Source organism: Conger conger, chromosome 2, assembly GCF_963514075.1.
Source record: "Conger conger chromosome 2, fConCon1.1, whole genome shotgun sequence".
Taxonomy (NCBI): domain Eukaryota; kingdom Metazoa; phylum Chordata; class Actinopteri; order Anguilliformes; family Congridae; genus Conger; species Conger conger.
This window is the reverse complement of record NC_083761.1, coordinates 15,493,929-15,520,260: the sequence shown is the minus strand read 5'-3', so window position 1 is coordinate 15,520,260 and position 26,332 is coordinate 15,493,929. Positions and strand designations below refer to the sequence as shown.

At 41.5% G+C, this 26,332-nt stretch overlaps 1 protein-coding gene across 1 annotated transcript in view; it reads left to right on the top strand.

The window, feature by feature from the left end:
* fmn2b (formin 2b) overlaps positions 1 to 26,332 on the top strand; it is a 68,464-nt gene that overhangs the window by 25,639 nt on the left and 16,493 nt on the right. Inside the window, exons 7-14 of the mRNA XM_061232948.1 lie at positions 1,523 to 1,610; positions 9,799 to 9,860; positions 15,312 to 15,403; positions 15,814 to 15,943; positions 16,544 to 16,690; positions 17,446 to 17,505; positions 18,461 to 18,581; positions 25,769 to 25,861. Coding sequence (XP_061088932.1) covers positions 1,523 to 1,610; positions 9,799 to 9,860; positions 15,312 to 15,403; positions 15,814 to 15,943; positions 16,544 to 16,690; positions 17,446 to 17,505; positions 18,461 to 18,581; positions 25,769 to 25,861 — 793 coding nt within the window. The remainder of the gene's footprint in view (positions 1 to 1,522; positions 1,611 to 9,798; positions 9,861 to 15,311; positions 15,404 to 15,813; positions 15,944 to 16,543; positions 16,691 to 17,445; positions 17,506 to 18,460; positions 18,582 to 25,768; positions 25,862 to 26,332) is intronic.

Below are 26,332 nucleotides of genomic sequence, written 5' to 3'. Positions count from 1 at the left end.
CATCTTGTGAACCTGTGGATGACGCAGGCTGGAAATTCACTCTCGAAGCAGAGCCTTCAGGGGTTATGGTCAAAGAGAAGTGACGTGACTCTTTCTCCTAACATCAGAGGCCGCTTTATTTATTTTTGTTGGTGTGTAGCGTGTTGAGTTTGTTTATGTGTTCCACCATACGACTGTAGTTCATAGTTCCCTGTGACACATTGGAGTAGAACAAGGTGAGGTCTTTAGATCGTCTGTTTATGTTCTGAGGAATGTTTTTTGGGCTTGAGTAGACTTCTGCTTGCTTTGAGAAAATGTTTCCAGACCTCAGTGCCAGCCAAAGCTCAACTGAGGGGAAGAACTGCCCATTGTCCGGGCCTTTTGATAAAATCTGGAAACATGGTCGTAAGAATTGCTTTTTGTTCTCTAGGTTGGAGTTAAGAACAAATGGAACTATAGTCTTGCGGTAAGGTGACCTGGACTTCCCCTCTTGGAGCAGACATTCTGGCCTGTATTTAAAGCCCCGCAAAGCTAATTATTTAATCAGAGAACTGGGAGGAGAGGGGGGCTGAAGACTGCCACAGCTGTTTGCTGATGGGAAATGGAGGCTATTAATTTCTAATCATACACAGATTTTTTTTAAACCCACCCCCCCCCTTTTAATTATCATTTTCCTGATTCTTTAATTGTCTGTCAAAAGTGGGTCTGCTTTGCCTTGGGATCTGTATAAAGGGTAAAAACAAAGGAAATTTAATCCAGCATATGTCCAAATGGTTTCTATTAGTCAAGACAGAATATTTATGCTATACAGTTTTGCAGTCTGGTTTGTTGAGCCCGGTGGCCTGAGGGGAACACAGTGTCTACTGAATTGCCCTCAGTCTTAACTGGAACAGACAAGGGGGAGATCTAATCCTGAACTTCAAGGGAGCAGTGGTGTTGCCCTAATGGCACAGAGAATATTGTTCCAAAAACAGTATAGCTAATGGCAGTCGTACACATGCACAGCTGCCATGAGACAGGAGTTCAGTGGGTTATTCCCAGGGGGCAGGAGTTGCTGTATGTGGCAGTAACCCGTGTCTGTTGCTTAGCGGTCAGCGGATATCCACTAAGCGAGGTTTAGGCCTGTCGCTCTTCGGCAGGTAGTTCAGCAGCCAGCATCTGCTTCTAATAAAAACGCATCATAAAAACCATGATAAATGTCAAAGTTAAGAGTAACTTATTAAATGGTATGTCAGCCTTTTAAAATCAATTTGCCTTTACTACCGCTAATAATGCTGAAAAGACTGAAAATGTCATCATTTTTCTTTAGACAGAGAGAGCTGTTGTGAGAACAGAGATCGCAGTGATCAACTCCAGTAAACCATCAAATTTAGGGTCATAAATGGTCATTGAAATTTTTGTAAATATTGTCAGTTCTGTTCTCTCCAAGTGATGAGACTAATCTTCCGTCTCTCTGTTCAAAATTATTTATTGGCATAATCTCTCTCTCGCTCTTTTTCTCTCTGTCTCTCTCTCACTCTCTCACTCTCTCTCAACCCTGCAGGTTGTGAAGCTGCTGAGTAACAAGCGATCTCAAGCAGTGGGTATCCTCATGTCCAGTTTGCACCTGGACATGAAGGACATTCAGCACGGTGAGTACAGTCATGGGCTACCATCCCTTACGCTGCATATCACACACACACAGAGGAAGCCCCAGTTTTTAACATGCTGTATACCCGTTTGTATAGTATGTCACACTAGCTGACCAATAAGAGTTGAAATAACTGAAAATCATCTGTCAAACTCTCGCGCGCTCTCTCACATTAGCTCTCCATCTCTCTCTCAATGGCTCCTTAGACTGAGAGAATGTGAGGCGGGTAGCAGCGCAGTCAAAGTGTCAACCGCTTATTACTTCATCCCAGTATTCCCAGTGGGATGCATTGTTTGTTGCACATTGCTGACCAAGCTTTCAGTGTTTTTCCGTAATGTTAGCACAGAGTCGTCCTTTGTCTCTGGACGTGTTTCTCGTTCTCTCCGCACTGTTACACTGGAGGTGCTTCGGCGGAGCACGGTGTTCATGCCTGTACCAGGAGGCCTTGGCACCGTAGGGGTGGGGGTCTTTGGGCTTTGAGCGAATTCCCACTCGTCTCCCACAGGTTCCGGGTCATGAAAGCATTCACGCAACTTGAGACCGTGTTTGTTTTTTAACGGAACACTTGTTGTTGTTTATCATAGTGTAGCCACTGACGTGTTTCTGTATCACTCAGAAATCAGAGATTCTGAATCGCAACAAGCATATTTCCTTTCGCCGTAATCTCCCAATTGCAGGCCAACTCATTCATCAGGAGTGTAAATGGCATATCCATGTTTGGTCAAAACTTCACAGTCGAGGTGCTGTTCTCAGCTGTGGTTGGTCCCATAGTGAAAGTATTTTGGCACTCTCTGGTGTATAGAATGATCAGTGGCGAACCATTATTTGCGTCATATTCCTTGGTGCTGAAAGTTCTAAATGTATGCACAATCGTCAGTCTAACCACAGATATAGTTCAGATTTCAGTGTTAGAGGATGCTCATCGGACTGCACTGAGGTGATCGCCTGGGCACTGAAGGTCATAAGTAGGTCACTGCTATATATTCTGACCAATTCTAATCATTTAAAGAGGGTTTACTCTATTTGAGACACACAGACACACACACACACACACACACACACACACACACACACACACACGGTACATTTTTAACTTTCGTTCCATTGTTATTTTGAGATACTTGTTTTAACATAGAGAAGGACTCCAACATGTTTTATGCAATATTTCATCGCTCGCTAGACTTCCCAGAGCGCTTTTGAATAGTAGCCGCACAACAAGGCGCCGGTTCTGGCGCCGAGAGGTACGCGGTATTTTGGAAGCTGGCAGATGGCGCTCGGTTAAGTCATAGAGGGAAATCTGAAAACAATGATATGGTCCTTTCCCTCAGTCAAATATTTAACTCCATTTGAGTTAATAATGAGAACCAAATGAAGAAAGGAGTTTGTTTCACATCTGTGCCGGTGGTAACTGCGCAGAGCGGCCTCAGAAAATATGCAGGCTATCAAAGGAGGCGAAAGCAGGGAAGGGGAAAAATGTTGGGCTACTCTATGCATTGTAAACAATTTTTGGTCCTTTGAAGTTCCCCTCGAGCTCTGAAAAGGCTGAGATGTCTCATGCTCGAAGCCTGAAGTTGCTCATCTTTTGTTTGTGGAGCCATCCGTTGCTCAGTGGGGGGGGGGGAAACATTTTGAGATGTGTAATTGTTACAAGGTGATTCTGCCTTTAAAGTTCATTCACATTTAGGAGAGCTAAAGGTATCTGCTCATAGCTGTAAGACTCGGGATTTGTTGCTAGCAGATGTTTTATCGGTTGAATTGTTTAACCAAATTCTTCCGTATTTGTGTACAAGCACACCATTTCAACAAGGCTGGGATACGTTACTTTGAAGCTGCCAGAGCAAACTGGTAGAATAAGTATGTCAGCCACATTTATGATAATTTCTTATTGGATACATTTGTTTAAGAATAGGAAACATAAATGGTCAGAGAAAAAGCATTAAAAGCTATGAAAGATTAAATAAAAACATGCTTATTCATTTTTTTTTCTTTCTTTTTCTGAACATTCTATTATTGGACAGAGTACTTTGGTGTATATTTTATGTTGGTGCAAAGAGAATTTGTACCTAATTTCCATCTAATTAGTGTGTTTATATGTTAGCTAACTCTGAGACACATGGTACAGTTATTCTAGATGTGTTCTAGTCATGGGGATTATACATTTCCTTTGTTAAACACCCAGAGACACGGAATTCTGAGGAATCCTTCTTACATCCTTGATTTTATAATTTTCTGGCTTTTGGAAATACAGGGCCATTTTTAGTTCTTTTTATTTATTTGATCGGGACCTTGTACATCGCTAAGGCTGAAATCGGATGCCTTGTACACAGATACAGCATAACCGCTAACTTCACCGCCCGCTTTCATCCCCAGGTGTACGAACGTTTTGGAAATGTAAAATGTCCTTTTAGCTCTTACTGCAGGAGATCACCCGCATGAAAGTCTACAATGAATGATTTGAAATCCAGACGTTCCGTTTTAGCCTCTGAGAATAGGACGGATTAGCCAAATTATCTAAAGTTATATTTTGTTCCAGTCACTGACATTTATGGGACATCTGGGGTGTTGAATTCTGGGGTGAGCCAACTGACATTCACATTTCGTAAACACTGTACAGTAAATTTGTTAAGAATGTCCAAAAACCCCGAGCAGGGCATGTTGGGCCCCTGTTTCTATTGTGGTCTCCTGTAACTCACAAATCATCCCAATTAGCTATGGTCACACTACAAACATAAACCAGAATATGATGTGACATAGCTGTGGGTAGTTTGAGAAATATAAACTGCAGTCCACCCCCTCCTCCTGCTTTTGGTATAAATGTCAGTGCAGTGTGCTTACAGGCGACAGGAAGTGCAAGTCTCTCTTTGTGTGTCAAACTTAAGTGTCCCTACTTGATCTACATTGTTCCTGTAAGTGAGCTCAGTAGTGTTGAGGTGTGTGCAAGGATTGGAGTCAGATTTGTGCCAGGTGCGGACTGCGGATATGAGGTCGAGATTGGCAAAGAGTAAGGGAAGTGCTTACCCCAAGCAAATCTTCCCCTCCTGGTTCTGCTGATTAAAGTCTCTAAGCAGGGACCCATTTTTCCCCTGTTTATCCTGTTTAGATTGGTAGAGGTCCAAGATGGCATTTCATCAGTTGCTTGTCTGCACCATCCCAAACTGTCATAGGATGGAACTTTAAATTGTCTGATTGAACAATCTGGTTATGTAGGTAAAGTATCGACTCAATATGGACCATGGCACATTCTCATGAAACATGGGAGTGTTGACCCAGGATCAGGTTTCTCCTGTAATGTGCAAATCCTCCATCAAACTAAAAGCTGATCCTGAATCGGCACTCCTAATCTGAGATGCATTATGAGCACAGGTCCAGACATGTGACTGAATATCACATACTACAGTAAACGTATACACTGAATGCATCCAAGTACAACCTTCTGGAATTTTCCCTGAACTGTAATGTAATTGTCACACTCAATTTAATGTGTGTGTATGAATGTGGGCAAGTTTAAAGGTGTGCTGTGTGAGTGTTTATTTGTAGCGATACTAGTAATACTGCTTTGGTGTGCAAAAGCATCTTGTGAAATTCTTACTTGACATTAGATTCAATAAAAAGCAGTGGGGTGCACGGAGACTAGGGAGAATTGTCACTGATTTGCATCCTCCCAACTCGCCCTTGAGAAAGAATTTGCCAATAGCAGTGTGTGAATTAATGAATTAGCATCCCCATGTCTTTATAAACCATGTCCTCAATTTGTTCCTCTCCGATTTTCTGTTGTGGGATTGTGTTTTGAGAAATACACAATAACAAAAGTGAAGTTCAAGGCTTTTATGTCTATTATGGTCAATCTAAGTAGGGGAAAATGGCCAGTCTCCAACTTTTTCTCCAACTTAAAGAACACTTTTTCCTCTGCTGGTGCTAGCCAACATGAAATGAGTCTCGGGGTTAAAACTTTCACAATGAATAATTTGCTGTCAAGTCTTTTCCAACTACACATAATGTTTGAGAAACTGTCGGATTACAGACTTAATGATGTTTAGAGGCAGGGACTGTATTATGCGTGTTCCTACTTAAATGGGGACTATCTACCACATGCTGTAAATATGTTACTGCATTACAGTAAATTGCATTTGATTTTGATGAGAGATGCAGGCCTTGGTGAAAGAATACATATCTGCTCATTCATCATAACATTGTGTGATGAATGCGTTTCATGTTCTGTCCAAAATAAAGAATGGACACAAAGTAAATGTAAAAACAAGATATGTAAAGTTTCATATTTTAAGATTGTTTTCCTGAGAACAACTTGAATAGAAATGTGTCTGGTTCATGTCCGCTAGATTTGTCATGTTCAAGTTGCGTTTCAGCAGAAAAATAAATATGCAATTATTGACTGGTATTGGCTGGTAACCAGGACAACCCCCCGCCTATTAATACAGTAGTTGAACCCAGGACTGGAGGAAGTCGGGGCGAGTGTCTGTGAGTGGGCCCCTCTATCCCATTACATTACAGTACATTATTGGCATTTGGCAGACGCTCTTATCCAGAGCGTCGTACAGTTGATTAGACTAAGCAGGAGACAATCCTCCTCTGGAGCAATGCAGGGTTAAGGGCCTTGCTCAAGGGCCCAACAGCTGTGCGGATCTTATTGTGGCTACACCGGGATTAGAACCACCGACCTTGCGTGTCCCAGTCCTTTACCTTAACCACTACGCTGCAGGCTGCCCCCATCCCGCATTCTTACACACACACACACACACACACACACACACACACACACACACACACACACACACACACACACACACACACACACACACACACACACACACACACACACACACACACACACACACACACACACACACACACACACACACACACACACACACACACACACACACACACACACACACACACACACACACACACACACACACACACACACACACACACACACACACACACACAGTCAGTCGGCAGACGCTTTTAATCCAAAAAGCGATTTACAAGTGCAATCTGACACACGCGCACTGCCTCCACCCACACCGTTTTGGTTGATAAAATGCATGTGAATGAGCAGGAGATAATGGCAGTAAAGCAATGAAAGGGTAGATGCTATCCAGTAACTACATTTGTCATGGGCATTAACTGCTGCAGTCAGTAGCCTTGCTATTTATAACAGAAACACGGAAGGGGAAAGCCAGCACTCATTCAGATATATTCTTTATTAGTTTTAGATATGCAGCATGTCTGTTTGAATGTTTCAGCTACAAGCCCTTCATCAGTGGTTGATGAATCCAAAACATTCAAACAGACACACTAGACTTAATCTGAGAAGTGTATTCTTTATTTCTCCCCCTAGGGGGCAGCATCATTGAGGGCCCTGAGCATAAAGCGATCCTTGCAAATTCTCTGTCGTTTCTTTTTTACCCCCATTAGTGAGATTATCTTTGTCATTTCATTTGACTATCAAATCTTTGTCTGACAGTACCCCCTAACCCCCACTCCCTTTAGCTGTCAAGTAGATCTTTTTACATGGAGCAAGATATCCAATAAGCCAGAGTGTCTTTCATGGTGTGAAGGGAAGGTTGTGCGCAGTGATAATTGGAAGCCCTCAAAGGAATGAAAAGCTGTGAATCGCAGACTTTGAGAATTGAGGCTTTGCACCTCTGTATGGAAGTGAACAGTATATGCCTAACCCTTTTTTTAAAGGTATTTCTGTAGCCCATATTCTAATGTTTTCAGATGTTTTTCATGAGTTGAAATATTGAAACACTACACTGTATAAAATCGCTCTCTTGTATGAATAATGAAAGCAAGTCAAACCTCGACAAACTATGTGTTTTGACAGATTCTGGTTGAGTTTCGCCCAGTGTTTCTTGTTTTAAGTGGTTGGGCATGTTTTAAAATCTTACCACTAAAACTGATACGGCACCACCATCAGATTAGTATTTCTTTGTAGAAATCCGAATTGCAGAATAGGCAATAGGTATATATCACAAGTGAAATATTATAGCATAAAAATTCAGTTTTAAGGCAAATACTGATTGAAACTCAGTCAGGTTTGAGTTACTCCAAGGTTCAAAAACATAGTAGCATTCCACTTGATTAGAAAGTCTAAATGTGAAAATGTCATGTTGCTTAAAATTATGTAAGGATTTAATCAGGTCAATGATTTCACATTGAATGATGTAATTTTCTGCAATGTCTTCATGTTTTGTTAGCCCATTTGATTATTGTTATTGAAGAACTTTAAGATGTCACTCACTCACTGTTACTGTAAGTCACTATTAGGCTTTGAAATGAGGGATTCAAGCTTGATGTAGACATTGCTCAGCTAAAATGTGAATGCTGTGTGTGCATGCTCAACAATTTCTTGGTTAATTTAGTTGTTGGGCAATAATTGACTTTATATCACTTTAGTGGTTTTCTTGGTATATCTTTTGACATTTAGTACCTCATCAAATTTTGTTATCTAGGTGCAGCTTGGCAGACTGTCCTTGTCTCAGGTCTGCCTTGGCTTATGTCTTTAAATATTTAAAACCTGTCCCATGTTGCATTTTCCTAATTTCAAACACAGAGTAGTGTGAAAGATGGCAGTGTATATTGTTGCATTGTGTGCATGCACTGCACTAAATACAGCAATGTAATACTATATCTCAGATTAAACAACTTCAGCTCTGTTTGTGTTTAAACATTTACTTTTAAAGGATTACGGTCTTGGGCGCCAGATCCTTGCGCCCGAGACAAAAAGGCGACATCAGGAATCCAGACATCAATTCTTTTGTTCCGTGACAGAATTTAGGTAACATTTCTTAAAATAAAAAACTCCTGTAGACTTGCATGCTGATTAAATATAGCGGTAGACAAATATTTCCGCTCACGGGTATCTCAGCATAACCCATGATGCTGGGGTTGAATTCCAAGTCGTTGTCAGTCTTCAGGTGTACTGATACCACTGTAGGAAAGAACTGACCGAAACAAAATGGCTGCCATCATTTATCAGGAGACTTTCCATAAAGAGGGTTTTGTTTAATGGATGGGCTGATCCCTATAGGCGATGACTAATGTAATGTTTTGGGAGGCAGTAGCCCGTTTCTTTATGGCTTTGTGGGATTTTGACAGTTATTAAACGGTCATTTAGGCATTGACTTGCTGATTCGCAGCTTGCCAAAACCAGCAGCACGAATAGTTATTTCAGAAAATGATGGAAAAGTATTTGGGGGACAAAAAGGAAGAGAATACGCAGTCACAATTGCTTTTGCAAAGTAAGACTTGATGGTCAGTTTCTGGTTTGCCATCCATTTGGGGATAGTTTTTACTGGCATATGATTGCAACTTGAGCTGTTAATTTCTTTGTAGACGATAATATTTTCAGTTTTTGAAAAAGCTGGGAAGTTTTCAAAAGTACGTGCGAAAGTACTGTTCTGTATGACACCTCCGTTTTTACAAATGGTGTTTCCACTACTTTTTTCTTTTCTCCACCTCAAAACAATTGGGTTTTTAGACTCGGTTTTAATTGGTACGCAAGTAGACAGTCTGACAGTTGCAGCGAGGAAGACTTGCGTTTGGGACCAAATTCAGTTAATTGGCGCCAGACTCGTCACACCTTCATTAGACTGCTTAGCCGTGTCAGGCGTGGCGAGACATGGGGCCCCCGTGTTAGTGGGTGGCACCAGACCCTGTGAGAATAGGAAAGAAATATGCCAAATCTGCGCTAAAGCTGTCGGCTTTGCACATTGGGGATTTGACCCTGATCAGGGGTCTCCAAGCTAACAGATTAATTTACCCATGGATTACGCCAGGCCAAGTCTCCCACTCCTGGCAGTGTCAGGAATGGGCTTATTTTGTCTTGGTACCGGTTTTTTTTCCTGAACTCTGGCTCCAGGTTCTCAGTGCTCCCAGGGTCTGATCTCCCAGTCTGATCTGTGGCCATTGACACTTAGCTCCACCAGGTATCCTGTACCCCCTCCCCGCCATGTCTTGGAAGCAGTGCTGTTTTAAAGGCTTTACCAAAGCCCCACGCCCGCTCTAAGCCATATGACCAGCGGGGTCAAACTCACTAATGCCCATTCCTCCATGGTCCATTCTCCCAGGACTCATGCCTCATCTCCCCCGGAAACTAACCTGTCTCTCTCTCTCTTCTGCCCCCTCCCTCCTCCCACACCCCTCACCCCTCACCCTGACAGCAATTCTGAACTTGGACAACACCGTGGTTGACCTGGAGACCTTGCAAGCCCTCTATGAAAATGTAAGTTTTTGGGATGGGTGAAGAGAAGAGTCTTTTTAAACCATTAAACAGAATGACTGAATATCACATTTAGGTCTTATGCATACTTACTAAGCTCAGCGCTTGAGCTGCTCCCATCTGACCATAGATTTAGGTTCCTAACGGTCAGCAGGCATATATATATGACAAGACTTTTATTCCCTATGCCATACAGCCATTAAATACAGAATGACTGCACCCGGGAACACTTGCTATTTTACTCTTGCATCATTTATTACTTCTTTGCTGCCCATTTGCACTATTGTTCTGTGGGTTGTATATTCTGTATGTTTTAATGCTGTGATATGTGTACTGCAGGTGCTTTTGTTGTGCCTTGTGGATCCAAAAGACAAATTTCCACTGGGGTGGGCAATAAAGTTAATCGAATCTAATGCATACTATCCACAGCAAAGGGGTCTTTATTTCAGTCCCCAGGAGACTAGGAATAATGATACAATGCGTGTTGCTTTTAATATTGATTGTGGTTGGTTGTAATCTAAACGATCTATAGCTTGATTCATTTTCATAAGTTATCAACTGTACCTTTTTATAATTCTTTTGTGCTCAGTAAAAATGATGTTGTGATTTGGCACGGTAGTACAATTCTCATTAAGCTTTTTTTCCCACATCTTAGATTGAGAAAGAGATTGATGTAAGTGAAACTCAGAAATGTCCCAGTGCCCTCACATTCAAGATGAACTTATGAAAGGCTAGAACATTCTATTGACAAATTTGTTGCGTGGTAGACACAAAATAGGTGGCTGCACATGTATTGATAATTTTATCTTAAAGAAAATTACAAATGGCTGCCATCTTTCATGAAAATGAGCAAAAATGATTGTATAAAATAATGATTCACATTTGCTGCATCTTAGAGGGAAACTACTTGAGATTTTCTCAAAAACATAGGAGTCAAAATTGGCAGCCCTAAATAATATTTTAAATAAAACTGAGCGACGTGGCGTCTGATGGAATTCTATTTTTTAAGCACAGTCAGTGCAATAATAAAAAAGCTTTGGAAGTCTGGAAAAGTTGGCCAAGTTTGCCAGGAACAGGATGCATGTGCATTTTGCCCTCACAATGAGGAATATGATGTGAAGAAAAACCCAAAGATCAGAACTGCACTGTTAGATGCCACCTGACCATTTCTAAACATCATTGGAACTACAGTTGGATTCATATGTTGTGGTCAGATGAGACCAAAATTGAACTTTTTGGCTATGCATACCATCAGCATGTTTGATGACGAACACAATTGCAAAGGAGAAGTACCTGATACCCAGGGTTGACATATGGTGGTGAGTCATTGATACTTTGGAGCTGTTTTGCTGCTAGTGATCCAGGGGCTCTGGTTAAGATTGATTGCATAATCAATTCCACAAAGTACCAGGATATTTTATTCCAAAGCTTCATTGGCTCTACTCAATTGTGTACTGTATTTAAATAAAACTGGCTCCTCCATATTTGTAAATTTTTCATGATGGCTCCATATTTCATATCGAGTAGTTCTTTTCACCCTACATATGTCATTAGAAGTAATTTGTATAAATCTGAGGGGCACGATCTTTTCAAACGTGTAATGCTTTTGGTATTCGTTTTGCCATCTGTAAATAGTAAAAATACTATTTATGTTCTGGATTAAATCTTCATTTAAGACTTCAGAGGCATGTGGTGCTTAGTGCCTTGGACATTAACTTTACCATTCCAGGTAGTTGCATTTCTGAAATATCTTTAATCTGTGTTATTCCCTTGTGATGAAAATGAGGGAACAATCGTTTAAAAAGATGTTGGATATGATTGTGTCGGTTATTGAACTGGCTTCTTCAGTCAGTGTGCAATGTTGAGATATGAATTGACATATGCAAGTGATGGATCTTTTGCTCTGACTTGCCTCGGCTGCAATTAACAATGCAGACTTGGGTGTAATTACTGGTAATTGCTTTCGAAAGGGGACCGGTGATTCATTCCTAGACAAAAATGTTTATTTCTAGTGCACCCTTTTTGTGAAAATGTTTGCTGTTGCCCTTGTGGCAAAGGATGATGAATTGCGTTCCGTGTGCCACATTATTATGGTTGGTGATTGGGTCCATTATTACGCTCGAGTTCCTAGCACTTAAGACCAGGCTGCTGCATACTATGGAATTTTTGTCTTTTCCGTTTCCCCCTCCTCTGACAGTGTTCGCAATCATCCCTCTTCCCACCAAGACTTATACTTTCATTTGCTTTGGCTTTGCTTGCCATGCCCTTTTTTATTAGAAAAGAATGATCAATATGTATTGTTGAAAAAAATGTTTTACTGGGGATATCTTTGGGAGGTTTTGCTCATGTGAAAAGATGGCATTTTTTAAAAATCTATGATAGTTATGTTTAAAACGAGTGTTAAAATTCGCAGCCATTAAATTTGAATCACAGCTTTTCATTCTCCTCTGTATATTTACTTCTCCAAAGAATTTAAGCTTTTGTAGAGACACTGTTGAACTTGTGAAGTAAAGTCTGACATGCTTCGAAAAGCAAATGAATAAATGCATTAATATCCAATAGTAAAAACATTAAAACCACAGATCCCCTGGAATGACGGCTATTTACTGTGGGGTTGGCACTGTAAAAGCCCTGAATACATAACCTTTGTGTCCTGGCTCTCGTGATAAAGTGCATTCTCTTTTTTGCTGAGCTACATGTGTCTATAGAGGCTAAAGCAGTTTCTGTGGAGGTCTCATGGCTTAGACTAATGATCCTTATGCTGTGATAAAATACTATATAATATATTGTTCATTTTGGATGTTCATTTTGAACAACTGTTCAAACAACTGTACCCAGGGATCAAAAGCGCCTTTCCCTTTCTGGACCTGAAGCAGCACCCGGTGATCGAAGTGGAGTTATTTTGTTTTGTGTTTGGCGGTTTTTTTTGTTTTTCCCTTATTATTTTTCTTCATATGTACAACTCCATCCTGCCTCATTTTGTCATTTCTAACCGCATTTAGACAGCCTACTACTACTCTGTACGACTCCAGCATTCAAAACGTGCCCAGAGTGCAAGAAAACATGTACCAGGGGGCTCACCCAAGCATAGTGCAAGTACGGTCCTGAGAGCCGTTTGTTGCCATTTGAAGATTACTTTTTTCCCTTCTCGGGGAAAATAAATAAATGAATGAAAACCCATGATCTGCAAACAAGCCTCCCTGGAAGTAAGCTGAGACATTAAGATGTGTGTTTCATGGCAGCTTGTGCAGTAATTATGGAATGCAGCCTGAAATCTGGATAATTTAACCAGAACCCCTGTAACATAAGTTACAAAGTATGCAGGGGGAGAAACGGTAACCTTAAGTCTCTTGTGCTTTGTGCAACACTGTCAAACTCCACTATTTATGCTTTTAGAATTTCTCATCTTTCACCGATTCTGATAAATATCTTGCTTGCTGTTGTTATTGATAGTCCACAGTTGGCTCGTGTACCTTTATTGATCTTAGGATAACATCGAAGTGTTCCCATTTACAGCTCCCATTGATAATTGCGCGCACAGAAAGCAATCTGCTTTTTATTTTAAAAATTTACACTATAAAACACTCTTTAAATGAGAAGCAGAGCCTGTCCTTGTCAACAGATGGCAAAGTGAACAGAATACTAATCACTCTGTTTGATGCCCACGTTTGAAGTATCGCAAAGCTATGCGTGTGCCGGGCCTTGAAGTTAACATTGTTTCATTTTGTTTGATTTTGTGATGGAGGCTAATGGATCCGAGAGTTTGCCATAGTTTACATTCAGGCCGACCCCTTCCCCCTTTTCTAAAACCGGGATCTTCAAGGCATGTCACTTTGAAGGAGTTCATTCATTGTAAATGAGAGTATATCGATCGCACTTCTGTAACTGTAACTGAATGATGATTAGGCCAAACTTTGATCGTCATACGCTTTGCTTTTTTTTTTCAAATTTTTTTTTTTTAAGATTGAGACCAGGGTCTTTGGTGCTATGCCGTTGAAGTAAAACGCAGTTGTTTATGGAGGCGCTTATTCTCGGAAGTGCCAGCTTGGACCGTTTATGAAGCTGCTTGCATTTGGAATGAATGTGGAATCACAGGGAAGAAAGTAGAATTCCACAAGGGATTTTGTGCATCGTTTGGCAAAATCGCATTTTCTCTTTTAACTCAGGTCATAGGAAATTATGTTTCTGTTGGAAATATAGGACTAATATGAATATGAAATCTTAATTTAGACACTTCCTCTCTGTGCAGCTTTTGCTGTGCCCCCGTTATTCCGATTTAAAAAACAATGTGTAGACATCTCTGCCTATGACAGCATATGCCAGTCATTGTCACAGAGGGTATCAGTATGTGCTCTGTACATTGTACTGTGCTGTAATTGTATCATCTGCTCCATTGTTTCCGCAATCCAGGCTGAATAGGCCGAGTATTTCATCTGCCATTAACTCCAGTTCGGATGTAGTACAGCCTTTATCAAACATAGCTATCAGCATCATTTAATAGCGTATCAGCAGACGGGTTGTAAGTAACATTGATATCAGTTGGCAAAGCGCAAGTTCCTGAAGGGCTTATAGTGTCTGTTTGCCTTCATTTTAATCCAGTTCCTTTAACGGCTTGGCACATACATGGGAGCAAATGGAAAAATCTGTCAAATAAATAAATATCTCATAGTGCCAAAAAACTGCTGTCTAGCCCTCTTTGGTTACTAACCACAAATAAAACATTTTCAGAAGGAATTCATGAAATGCTGGTTGCTGCTGCTGCCCTCAGTTTTTTTATTTTTTTATTATTATTTTTTTTTTATAAACCCTCCTTCCCCCACTGCTGCCTCAATTTTATGTTATTCCATGTTTACGATATTTCCGTTATATGCTTTTAATAAGCATTTAAACGATTTGTGCTTCTAAATAATCGATGACACAGAAGCTTCTTTGTTTTCCTCCTTACAGTGGTGGTTCTCTGTTTTCAGGGACGTCAGGAAGACGAGCGCTTTGTAGACATTGTTTCCGAACCGAAAAGTTTTGCGCAATTAAGGGGTTTTCAGAGGCTACATTTTTGGTTGTTATAACACATTTGGTGGAGGAAATTCTTCGGACAGTGTAGAATTTCAGCCTGTTTTGTTGGTTTTGGTTTTCTTTTTAAGATTGAAATATAAACTAAATTCTGACTCCTCACAAATGAAAATGTGGGCAAAAAAGACTTGATATGCATCTTCAGTTACATTCTGCCCTGAGTTCTGCCCTGTTATTCACACATCTAAACTGTTGCTCTATTGCTTTCAGCAGTATAATTTTAATACATGGCCTTTGTACCTGAATATGTGGAATATAATATTTGGTTGCTGTGAATTTCACATGTATAATAGATGTACTTTGTTCTTTGGCAAATAAGTGACACGTCAGATGTGTTCTGTGTTTGTTATTCTTTGAGGTAACCCTGAGGTAATGTCATTTCAGAGAGCACAACAGGAGGAGATGGATAAAATTGAAAAGCACATTAAATCCTCTAAAGACAAAGAAAATGCAAAGCCTCTGGATAAACCTGAACAGTAAGAAATGTTCTTATGTTTCCATATACAGTAGTTATAGTGGTGGGTATTGAGTTTGGGGGCGATGCTGGGAGACTATGGGGTAGAAGGCTTCACTGGTCACAGACATAACCACAAAATGCCACCTGTAGTGTACTTTACAGTTACTATTAGATGTATTGTATGTACAGTTTGTAAGCGATACCCAGGTATAAACCCAGTTCTAATACTTTTCTTTACACACCAAAATACAGTTTGTTCATACTTGATACTAAGCTTACAAATTACCTTATGCGATACCTTGGCTGTTTTATTTTTCAACTTCAATGCTGCTCAGCTTGTTTTGAGATTGTATGGTATAAGATTGTTTCTTATTGTCCAATGTTCTCGTTGTCTCCAATGTCCCAATACATTTCATCTTCTTGTTTCAGATTCCTCTTTCAGTTGTCGCAAATCCCCAATTTCTCAGGAAGGGTATTTTGCATCCTCTTTCAATCAACCTTCACGGAATGTATATCTTCCATACTCCGCAAGCTTGACACGCTACAGAAAGTCTGCACGGTGAGTATCGGCGATGGTCGCCATTTCTATTTGGGGCTCTCCATGACCCACGGGCCCTAGAAGATGGAGGCTATATTTGAAGGACTACTCACCAGTGAGGGCCTAACCAGGTTTTGAAGAACAAGCTCATTCAGCATAATGGTGTTATGAGGACAGAGTTGAAGTGTGTGACACCATGGCAAAGACCGCAGAAGGTTCACCCGGTTTGTGAACTGCTATCTTGGCGGTGAGCAAACACAGCTCCCGTCAGGAGGTAATGCGGGGTGTGCTACGCTATTTATGTCTTTGGCTTTTACCCCATTACCCAGGGAGGCTTACACCTCCATGTATTTATACGTTCATGCAGCCACATATTTACCGAGCGATTCAGGTGAGTTACCTTGCTCAAGGGTACAACAGCTGGGCCGCACATGGCACATTGACCCAGGCTTCGGCGAGACTTTCCTTTACTATCATGCCATGCCTCTCTCTGGGTGAACACCATCGACTCATTCTGTCTGTCTGTCTCTCTCTCTCTCTTTCTTTCTCTCTCTTTGTTCCTGTGCTCTCCTTTCCTTTGTTACTCCTTCCTCTCTCTCTCTCTCTCCCTCTCTTTCTCAGACCCTGCACAGTGGTGCAGGGCTGATGCAGGTTTTGGGCCTGGTCCTGGCCTTCGGGAACTTCATGAACGGGGGAAACAGGACCCGAGGTCAGGCAGACGGCTTTGCCTTGGACATCCTGCCCAAGCTTAAAGACGTGAAGAGCAGCGTGAGTGCTGGCAGGACGGTGCCTCAGCGGGGCCAAACCCAGGCGCATCGTTTTCAACCTCACACTTTATCAGTCCCCGCTTTCTTGACTACCTAATGCAAAGTAGGGAACTGAAGAAGGGCAATTGTCAAAATCGAATTCAGATGCGGTAAAAATTTATATTCAAGCACATCCTGTCCTTTTGGTGTGGGCAGGTTCAAAAATGAATAGTGTAAATGGTGAGTGGTCTGGGAGACGAGTCTGACTCCTGTCCACTTTTCTTCCATGTTTCACCGATCTGAGACCAATCTTACCCTTCTTTTGTTTCATTTGGTACAAACAACACATAGTTCTTTAGCATGAGGCTAAGTGTTTAGCTTTTAAGCTATCTGTTTTCCAACCATAAATTGGCTTGCTCATATATTTGGGTCTTGTATCAGACTGGTGGAATTAAGTCTGCACACTGTTCCCGGCTTATTGTCCGTTTTCATTTCTGCTCATTGCCATTGTTTTCAGCAAATAAAATTAATGACTTTGGAGTGGTGTGAAGACTGCATTCAAATATTCAAATCTTTAAACTTCTCACACCAAGTCACTATGGCATGCAGATAGATAAACATTGTAAAACATATGTAGTTTTATGCAACTGAAACCCAGGTACAGGCTGTTCGTTTAGGTGTTTAGGTGTTTAGTTTAAAGAAGTCACAGACAGCCTTGTGTGGTTACATAAAGTATGTTTCAGAGCAAGCGTTTGAATTGTATTCTCTCTGTTCTAGGATAACACAAGGAGTCTTTTGTCTTACATCGTCGCTTACTACTTGAGGCATTTTGATGAGGTATGTTTTGGTTCCGGTCTGTTTGATTCCCAATTCAAACCGTGTCATGTATACTCATTCGGTTAGTTTTGTTTTTCTTGCCAATGGGTGTCGAGGGTTGTTTATTCTTTAATTGTATTGATTTCCCTGCTGATCATTTGCAATCGTAAATTGTGCTCTACCCTGCCCGAGATGCGTTCAGTTTTGTCTGGCAAAGCAAGCACGCTGTAAATAAGTTGTTTTACGTTATGATTTCATCACGGGCTGTGGCCAAAAACAACCAATGTGACAACATCTCAGTTTTGACATATTCTGTAATATCCTGACAGTCTCTGTACGAGCATATGTTTCTGTTAAAAGTGTGACATTTTGATTTATGTCATCATAACTGCGATTTATATTCTCAGAACATGGGAGCCCAGCCTCCGATTGAGGTTTATTTCAGAGGTTTTATCGCTGATTAGAAGTTGGCTATCGCCGCCGTGTTGGCCATCGCCGTCTCGTGATACATGAAGCCGCTTTGCGAAAATGAATATTTATTTATTTATGTGTTTTGAATTTTATCCCCCGTCCTTTCGGCAGTGCTAGTGACTTTTACTCATGCCTGTCAGCATGAATGACTGTGGCCTTCTCATGCGGCTGAGTCTTCTGTGTTTCATTTAAATGTGGTCGCGACACAAAACCGCTTGTTGAATGTTGTTTTGTGACCCTTTTTTATTTTTTACAAGTGGTTTTGTTTCTGGCTTTGATAATGTTCTATTGTCCATATATTTACATTATTGTTCCCTGAAAATGCAGCTATCAGGGAGGGATGTTGTGGGGTAGCACCACCCAGTACTTCCTCGCTGGAATTTTCACTTCTCTTTGCTGTTTGAAATTTTATGCTAGTATTGCACAATCTAATATCGCTGTTCATCGGGGTGGATAAAGCTTCTGATTTATGATTATTATTTTATTTATTTGATCTGTCTTGCAGGATGCTGGCAGGGAGACGTGCGTCTACCCTCTCCCCGAGCCACAGGACCTTTTCCAAGCTTCGCAGATGAAGTTTGAAGACTTTCAGAAGGACCTGCGCAAGTTAAGAAAGGACCTGAACGGTAACCAAATCTCCTCTGAGATCTCTCGTCAGCTCAGAGCTCCGAGACGGATTCTCCCCCACTGATAAAAGACTGACAGGAGATGGACAGCAGGCCTGCCCGCCTTGATGTTCGGGCTTTAGCGTTATTTGAGATAATCGCCCTTCGATCATGGAGGGGAGAGCTTGCATTCAGGCCAAATCCCGCCACCACTTCATCAGGTAGTAAAACTACTGCCTGCCATTAACAAATGAGCGGGAACATTAAAAGTCTAGTTTTCTGTCGGGCTCTGAGCTCTGTCGCCACACATAGCTTTTGTTTGGTCATCTGCTTGTCCCTGTGTGGACAGCACGAATATCCCCAGAGACAGCAGTGGCCGGCAGCAGAATAAAGCCACTCAGTGGCACTTTAGACTCCTCCTCAAAGGAAATAGAACTAACTCGTCAATGCCATTTCTACTAAGTGAAAATGTGCTAGTTCCCACAATGCTCATCAGCACAGGATGTTGTGCCACAATGCCACAGAGTTATATTTATGTATTTACTTAATTAAGTCCTCTTTTAGAAACCCACATAGAAGACATTAAACAAATGGGACCCAGACACTGGAATGCACAAAATGAATGTATGAGAAGCTACATTTTTACCCAGTGAAGGAATGGAACGGAGAAAATCGGCTCTTTTTTTTCTTTTTTACATTTTTGCCCTTTTCTCTGACGTCTCGTGGCTGAGGCCAGGGCGGCCGGCGTGTAAGGAGCAGGAGTGATGTATTATTTAGCCGACACCAGTCTGACACGGCGGGGCAGAGCCGGGGCCTTTGGCTGCGGCAATTTCTTTTAAATTTCATGTCTCTGTAGGAGTCGCCTCCTGCCTCTCTCCCCAGCGCAGCGGGGCTCCGTTTGAAACGGCAACCCAATCTGCGTTTGATCTCCCTCGCCCCATTGCACCCGCGCCGCTCCCAGAGTGCCCCTAATCTGTCCCCCGTGACTCCCCTGCAGCAGAGTTACGCGTGCGGCGGGGTCTGCACCAGGGGTGCGCAACCAGGGCCGATCCGTTTTGGGATTTTGTACCAACTTCTGCTGCTAATTATTTAATTGACTCAATCGTATCTTATCTGACGCGTGTATGAGTACCGGCTACAGCTGCAGACTGCAAGTGTATCCTGATGATTTTACTGTGCTCAAGTACAGGCTTGAACCAGGGTAATTTCTAGAGCTAGAGTCAGCGAATTAAAAACCAGGCAATTGGTGGGAACAAAAACCAGTATGCAGACCGGCCCCGAGTTGTGCACCCCCGGTCTACATTCTCTGTCTGGGGAGAGGTAAAGGGCTGGTTGTACTCTTCGCCACTTGTTATGGTTACTAAGGGGACAATGGTTCCTCTCAATACACTCTTAAGTGTTTTTGATATCTTCTTGGGCTTGGATGTGAGCCCCCCCCCAGCATTCCTTTAACCTTGTTGCATTCAGGATCCCATGGTTCCTCTGTGCTGACACATGCTCGCTGTGGTTATGTCCTGTCATTCTGTGGGAGTCTGTGGGGGCACTCGAGTCATCGGTGAGATGGTTCTGTCTGGACTTTTCCATGCTGTCAGACATCCGTACTGTTTGCTGTATTTTTGGTACTGCCACAGAAACCTTCCACTGTATGCCACAAGTTCTGACATCATCATAAACTAATAGAAGTTGTATTGTAATGATGTGATTGTCTGCAAGGCTGCGCTAATGCTTCCAAGGAAAAATATCACATAAAAAAATTATTTTAATCCGTAAACGACAATTTCTGTCCTATTTTCTAGTGCCGCCTCTTGTTAGTTATCAATGAAATTATAAGTAAAAGTGACCTATATGCCATTCTCAAGGTGAAGCTTGCATGTAATTGAAGCGTTTCCTCTTCCATGTGTAAATATTAAATCAAGTATAGTCCTCAACCTTAGCGATAAATAAATAACACTTTAAAGACAAGGTTTAAGCTTGAGGTTATTTCCTAGGGGGCAAGTATTTAAGAGCCTGGAAGTTGTTAGTGCATTTGAAATAGCTAACAGACTTTGTTCACGTTCAGATTTTTCCAATTTATTTTCTTGCTTTTTAAATTTGCCTCCCTTTTAATTGTTCTTGCTTGACTCTTTAAGTGGTCTTGCTTGAATTTTGCCCCCGCTCCTTGCTCTTCCATCTTATCAATCAATAGGGGGGGAACCCAATACCCCTACAAAGCCAGGGGGAGTGTTATCGATCAAAGGGCGACCAGCCTAGACCAGCTCTAGAGGGCTGGCGACCCGTTTCGAGGAAGCCATTTGGGTAATTGTTTCTGCCCATTTTACTGCGATTTCTTTGTTTTCAGAAGCAATCCTAACCGGCCATTAAATTATTAAACGGCGGAAGCAGGAGAGAGTTGTGTAAGCACCTCCTGTGCTGCCCTCACATGTGCCGCGTGAGAGAGGACGCGATGAAAAGCCGGTCTCCACCGCAATGGCGTCTCATCCTACGCCTCGTCCTCCGCCAGCTCCAGGAGACCGCAGGCTTCTGATCTTCACAGAGCCGTGCAATTCCCTATCGCTCCATAATCCACGTGATCCAGAGTCAGTCTCCGGCCACGTCTGACGTCCAATTTTCTTGCGATATTTGAGGTTAGGTTTGGTCACCAGAGCGCTATTTTATGTAAAACGGCGTAATATAATTCGCCTCAGCTCTACTCTCAGTCAGAGGAATTGTTTTCTGGTATCGACCGTTTCGGATGCCAGTTGAGCTTTCCTTCCCTTGTAGGGAGAGTTATTTGCAGTCATTTCAATTGCTAATGGCTCATCTGATGCCCCGTAACGTCGGGGCCTGCGATCGATACGGAGCAGCGCTGCAGCGCAGGGTTAATGGCTAGCATCTGTTCTCTCCGCGCACTCCCCTAATTGAAAGCAGATGGCGTCAATAGCTAGGCTCCTGTCGAACCGTGAGCCAGGTTTTACTGTCCCCACAAATCCAAACAAGCCCGTCTCAGGAAACCACTCCACCCCAAGCAGCTCTTACAGTAAGTCAAGCGGCACAAAGAATTTGGGAGGGGAAAAAAAAAAGAGAAAAGACAGGACCCAATAGTGTGCTTACCTGCTCACACTTCACTGTAGGCCGGACCTGCAAGCCTGCAGTGAGGAAATAGCTCTGGTCCTTGGAGGTTGAATACAAGGACTATATTAGTGCAGGAGAGAGCTTTTTAGTTGTTATGTTGTCAAAACAAATCATTCTTATATTACGCTGGGACTCTGGGCCAGTCTGGGTAAGTTAGATTTCACAAAGGACATGGCTCGTATCTGTAGTAATGGGGGGGATAGTCTCTAAACCGGGAAGGTCATATGTTGCGGAAACTCTGAATGAAATGGATATTCACAGAGCTGTTTTTGCAGCTACTACCTGCATCGCTGAGGAGAAGACTGACAATTTGTTGCCGACTTGAATTTCCCAAGATAAACTGTGGCCAAACGATTTGTTTGTACCATCCCACAGTATTGCATTTCCACAATGCTGCTTAGTATTCAACAGCGTTGTGAACATGACACTTTTTCTGAATGAGGCAAACAGGCACACTGAAAGAACTATTCTCACTGTGTCACAGATGGCTGTAGTCCCTCCTATTAAAGGTAATGCATGCAATACGCTGCCATACAGCGGAGGCGGAAATAGTTGAGGTGATTGCCATTTTCTAATTTGCATCAACTATAGTATACCACAGACCATTTCACCAAGTGCATTTCTGTTTGTGTTATCGGAACCTTTGGCCTTATTCAATACTATGCTACCATCAGTAATAATTTCATGCTGACATGAGAGGGAAATGGCATCATTGTCATATTACTTTTTTTTTTAAAATATATATATATATATATATATATATATATATATATATATATATTTTAAAAAAAAAAGTAATATGACAATGATATATATATATATATATATATATGAATGGGCTGTTATGACAGGAATGTTGGGCTGAACAATGGGCTTTTGAACATTTTTGCCCGCTGACGTGAGTGGATTGCATATTCACAGCTGGTTCCACTGGTAGAATACACACTTCTCTTACCTTTGTAATGATGACATTTTCAATACTCTGAATCCTACAGGCCACCTGCAATAGATTACTTCTGCTGTTTGTGGCAAAAGTCGAAAGCGTTTGAGAACGAAAGCCAGAGAAAGCGTTTGTGATGCACTGTGCACTAGGCAGGCTTTACAAGGCTTTGAATAATGTGCATTGCATCCAACTGAAGACATTTTCCTGTTCATTCTTTTACAGAAACACCCTAGGTGGATATAATATAAAAACAGAGGAGAGAGATGGGAGACATAAACAGGCAGACATTTCTTCACTTTCCCTTCTGTAAAACGCTTACCATCCTGTTTTGCATGTTCCCGCTGTCATTCCATCTGGTCATTATATAAATGTGTTTGTTTATTGGTTTTATATTTCTCTGTGTGTGCGTATATTGAAGTCTGAATGTTCATTCCTAGCAGTTTTTGGGGGCAGCGATATTGTGTTATGGTTTTTCTTTGTCTGAATTTCCCACATATCAATACATCACTGTGAGCTCCCAGGGCTGCTCCCTGAGGTGGCGTAAATGGCCACAGCAGATGTGGGAGCCATTGATAGTCATCGGGGGTTGAGTTAACTAGGTAACCACAACAATGTGGTCCTCCTTTGGACACAGGTCAAGAAATGCCTCTAAATGGGCCATATGGCGTTCAGATTTGTATTCGACATGCAACTTTCTAATTCATCATTGCCACCGATTGTGCGTGACTTGCAGTCCTTCACAGAAGTTAGAAAATTCCTCAGAGCACATTAGTCTTCGTGCAGTGAAAGGTATGCAGGTGAATCGTACGGAATGCGTTTCATTGCTCGTATTTTTTTTTTTTTTTTTTTTTTTTCGGGGGCCGTTATTAAAATGAAGCACATCTGCATCTCTACTGCCATATATCAAACGGCTTTACAGTAGTGAATGTTTCATGTCTCGTGTTTAGACTAGCATTACGTCTTAAGCATCATGAAGGAGGAGGGTTGCATTCTGGGTCAGCATTCTGGTATTGTACTTAAGCAGAACTCCATGTTAAAAGCTCCTTATTGGCCTATTATAGCCACTCTTTCACACCACCTGAAAACCAGGAAATTAAACATCACACCCCATCTTTAGTTCTTGAAAGCATGAACCATTACCCAGCCCAGATTGCATCACAGTAGAAAATTGTATTAAAGGGACAGCTTGCCCAAAAATTACATTTAGGTATGTTTCTACTTACCCAGAGTAGTATTTGTCCATTTTGGCATTTTGTAAAGGTTTCCTGTAGTTCACACTGTGTAAAGTAGACCATACTGGTCCCTTATTCTGTGGCTTCAAAGTGTAGAAAGTACACCCATTAATATATCATGAACTTCAAAGCTGCTATGTGCTTTATTAAAGCAAGTTATTAATTACTGTTTTTAATAATTGTGTGAGGTGTCTTCAGATGCACTGCAAAACCCAAAAAATAAGTATTTAGACTTAAATCTTGCTTATTTACATTTTTTGCTAAATAAAACGAAAATATTGCCAATGATGCAAGACATTTTTGACTTAGAATAAGAATTTCACTTGCCAAGCAAATCTCATCTCAAGATTTGCCAATGGAAGAAGAAAATGTAACTTTTCAAGCAAACAATAACTTAAGACTAGCAAATATGTTCTACTTGAGAGAAAAATAAATAAGGTCTTAAGACTAAACTATTACAAGACTAAAACTCTTATGATGGTCGCTTTTTGCAGTGTGGTATCGCAATTTTCACTTCTTTGCTACAGTATCGTACTTTGACACACCTGCACATTAAAGTTTTGTATTCAAGTAATTATCCACAACCTCGTATTCACTGCCATAGCTTTTGTTAATCACATTTTTATGGCAGTGCCCTTATATGCGTAGTTGCATGTTCTTGGTGTCCTCCGAAGTACTGTGTAGTTGAGGGGTAGTGAACTAGGCATGGTTCTTGTTTTTGTTCCATCCGAGTTTGATTGTGCAGTGTCGATTATTTTTAGATGTTGGTCTAAATTGTGAAACAGTGAGTATCTCCATTACAGTCACTTGCGCTCATTAAGTTTGATAATCAATCCAGTTTTGTAGTTGAGCATTCAGATTTGGCAAAAACCACACCTGGCCACACCACCAGGGCTGTAACCCCAGGTTTATAAAATGTACAATTTCAGGAAGAGAAATGGTTAACGGTAGAGGTTTCATGTTCATTTTTTTTCTTTCATTTGGAAAAGATTTGTCTTGCCATGCATGTTCGCTCAGCTGCTGCAGTACCGTACATTCCTAGCATCATGGGATTAGAAGTCATTTCCACTCTCATCCCAATCTGTGTCGCTACTGCAAGCTTTTCTCAGAACTTTCTCAGAAAGTAGCTCAGTCTATCCCTTTAAGTAATCTTAATAGTGTCCTGCTAGTCATTTTAAAATGTACTTGTGTGCACAAATCCGGTGAACCTTAACCCTAATCCTCAACGCTTAATATATGTATTAGGTGGAATCTGGCTAAATGCCAGTGTGAAAGTAAATGCTTAAAAATGTACGTAGGTCAATGCACATTTGGTCGGTGGTGGTGGGGGGTGGGGGGGGTAACTTTTTTTTTTTTCTTGTATCGGAACCCCTTTAGTTTGTTATGTCCTACTTTTGTTGTTTTCTTGTTGTAGTTTATTTCAGATGCATTTCCTTTCATTTTTGTAGATGTAATATTACATTACATTAATGGCATTTGGCAGACGCTTTTATCCAGAGCGACATACAGTTGATTAGACTAAGCAGGAGACAATCCTCCCCTGGAGCAATGCAGGGTTAAGGGCCTTGCTCAAGGGCCCAATGGCTCTGCGGATCTTATTGTGGCTACACCGGGAATCGAACCACCGAACTTGCGGGCCCCAGTCACGTACCTTAACCACTACGCTACAGGTCGCCCCTTATATAATATAATTGTAGGATTGCATATTGTTCAAAAGGGGACAATAAGTACCGTAAGTGAACACAGTCTGTCTTGTGGTTTGTTCTACATAGGTCAAAATCGGCAGATTTGCTCATTCGTAGCATAAGAAAAGAAAGCAAGACTGTGATGTGCCTACAGGAGATTTATGTTATTTCTGGGGAAAAACAAACAAATTAGCACTTTGATGGAGACAACCTCTCATTTCCTCTCTCTCTTCTCAGCATGTACCACAGAGACTGAGAAAGTCTGCCGCGTCTCTTCCGAAGATCACCTCCAACCCTTCAAGGACAAAATGGAGGAGTTCTTGAGCCAAGGTAAGGAGCTGTGCATGGCTGTCACGGTCCTATGATGAACTGTTCCCAGTGAAGCTCAGCCAATGTGGCTGTGTGTACCAGAGGAACCAAGTGCACCATCCATCACTTCACCATCAGCGTGACTAGTGGCTTACATAGGCGTTGTGAGTAATGCTCTCATTTTGAGTTTTTCTTTTCTTTTAAACCCAGACTTTGTGCAGTGAGTCTCAGGCTTGAGGTCTTGTTGAACTGACAGTTGTTGACTCAACTCAAAGCCATGGCCATTCATATGAAACTATATTGTAGAACTATGTGAGATTTGTGGGGGTGAAAGTTTAACTGCCACAGTCGATGGCAAATTAGTTTTTTCTGAGAAGGTATGTTTTTGGAAAGGTGAGAAATAAGAAAATAAGGGTACTCTTACAGGAACATAGAAGCTATGATTTGTCATCGTCTATAAAGTGTACTTGGGAAAAAATAGTGGAAATTCTG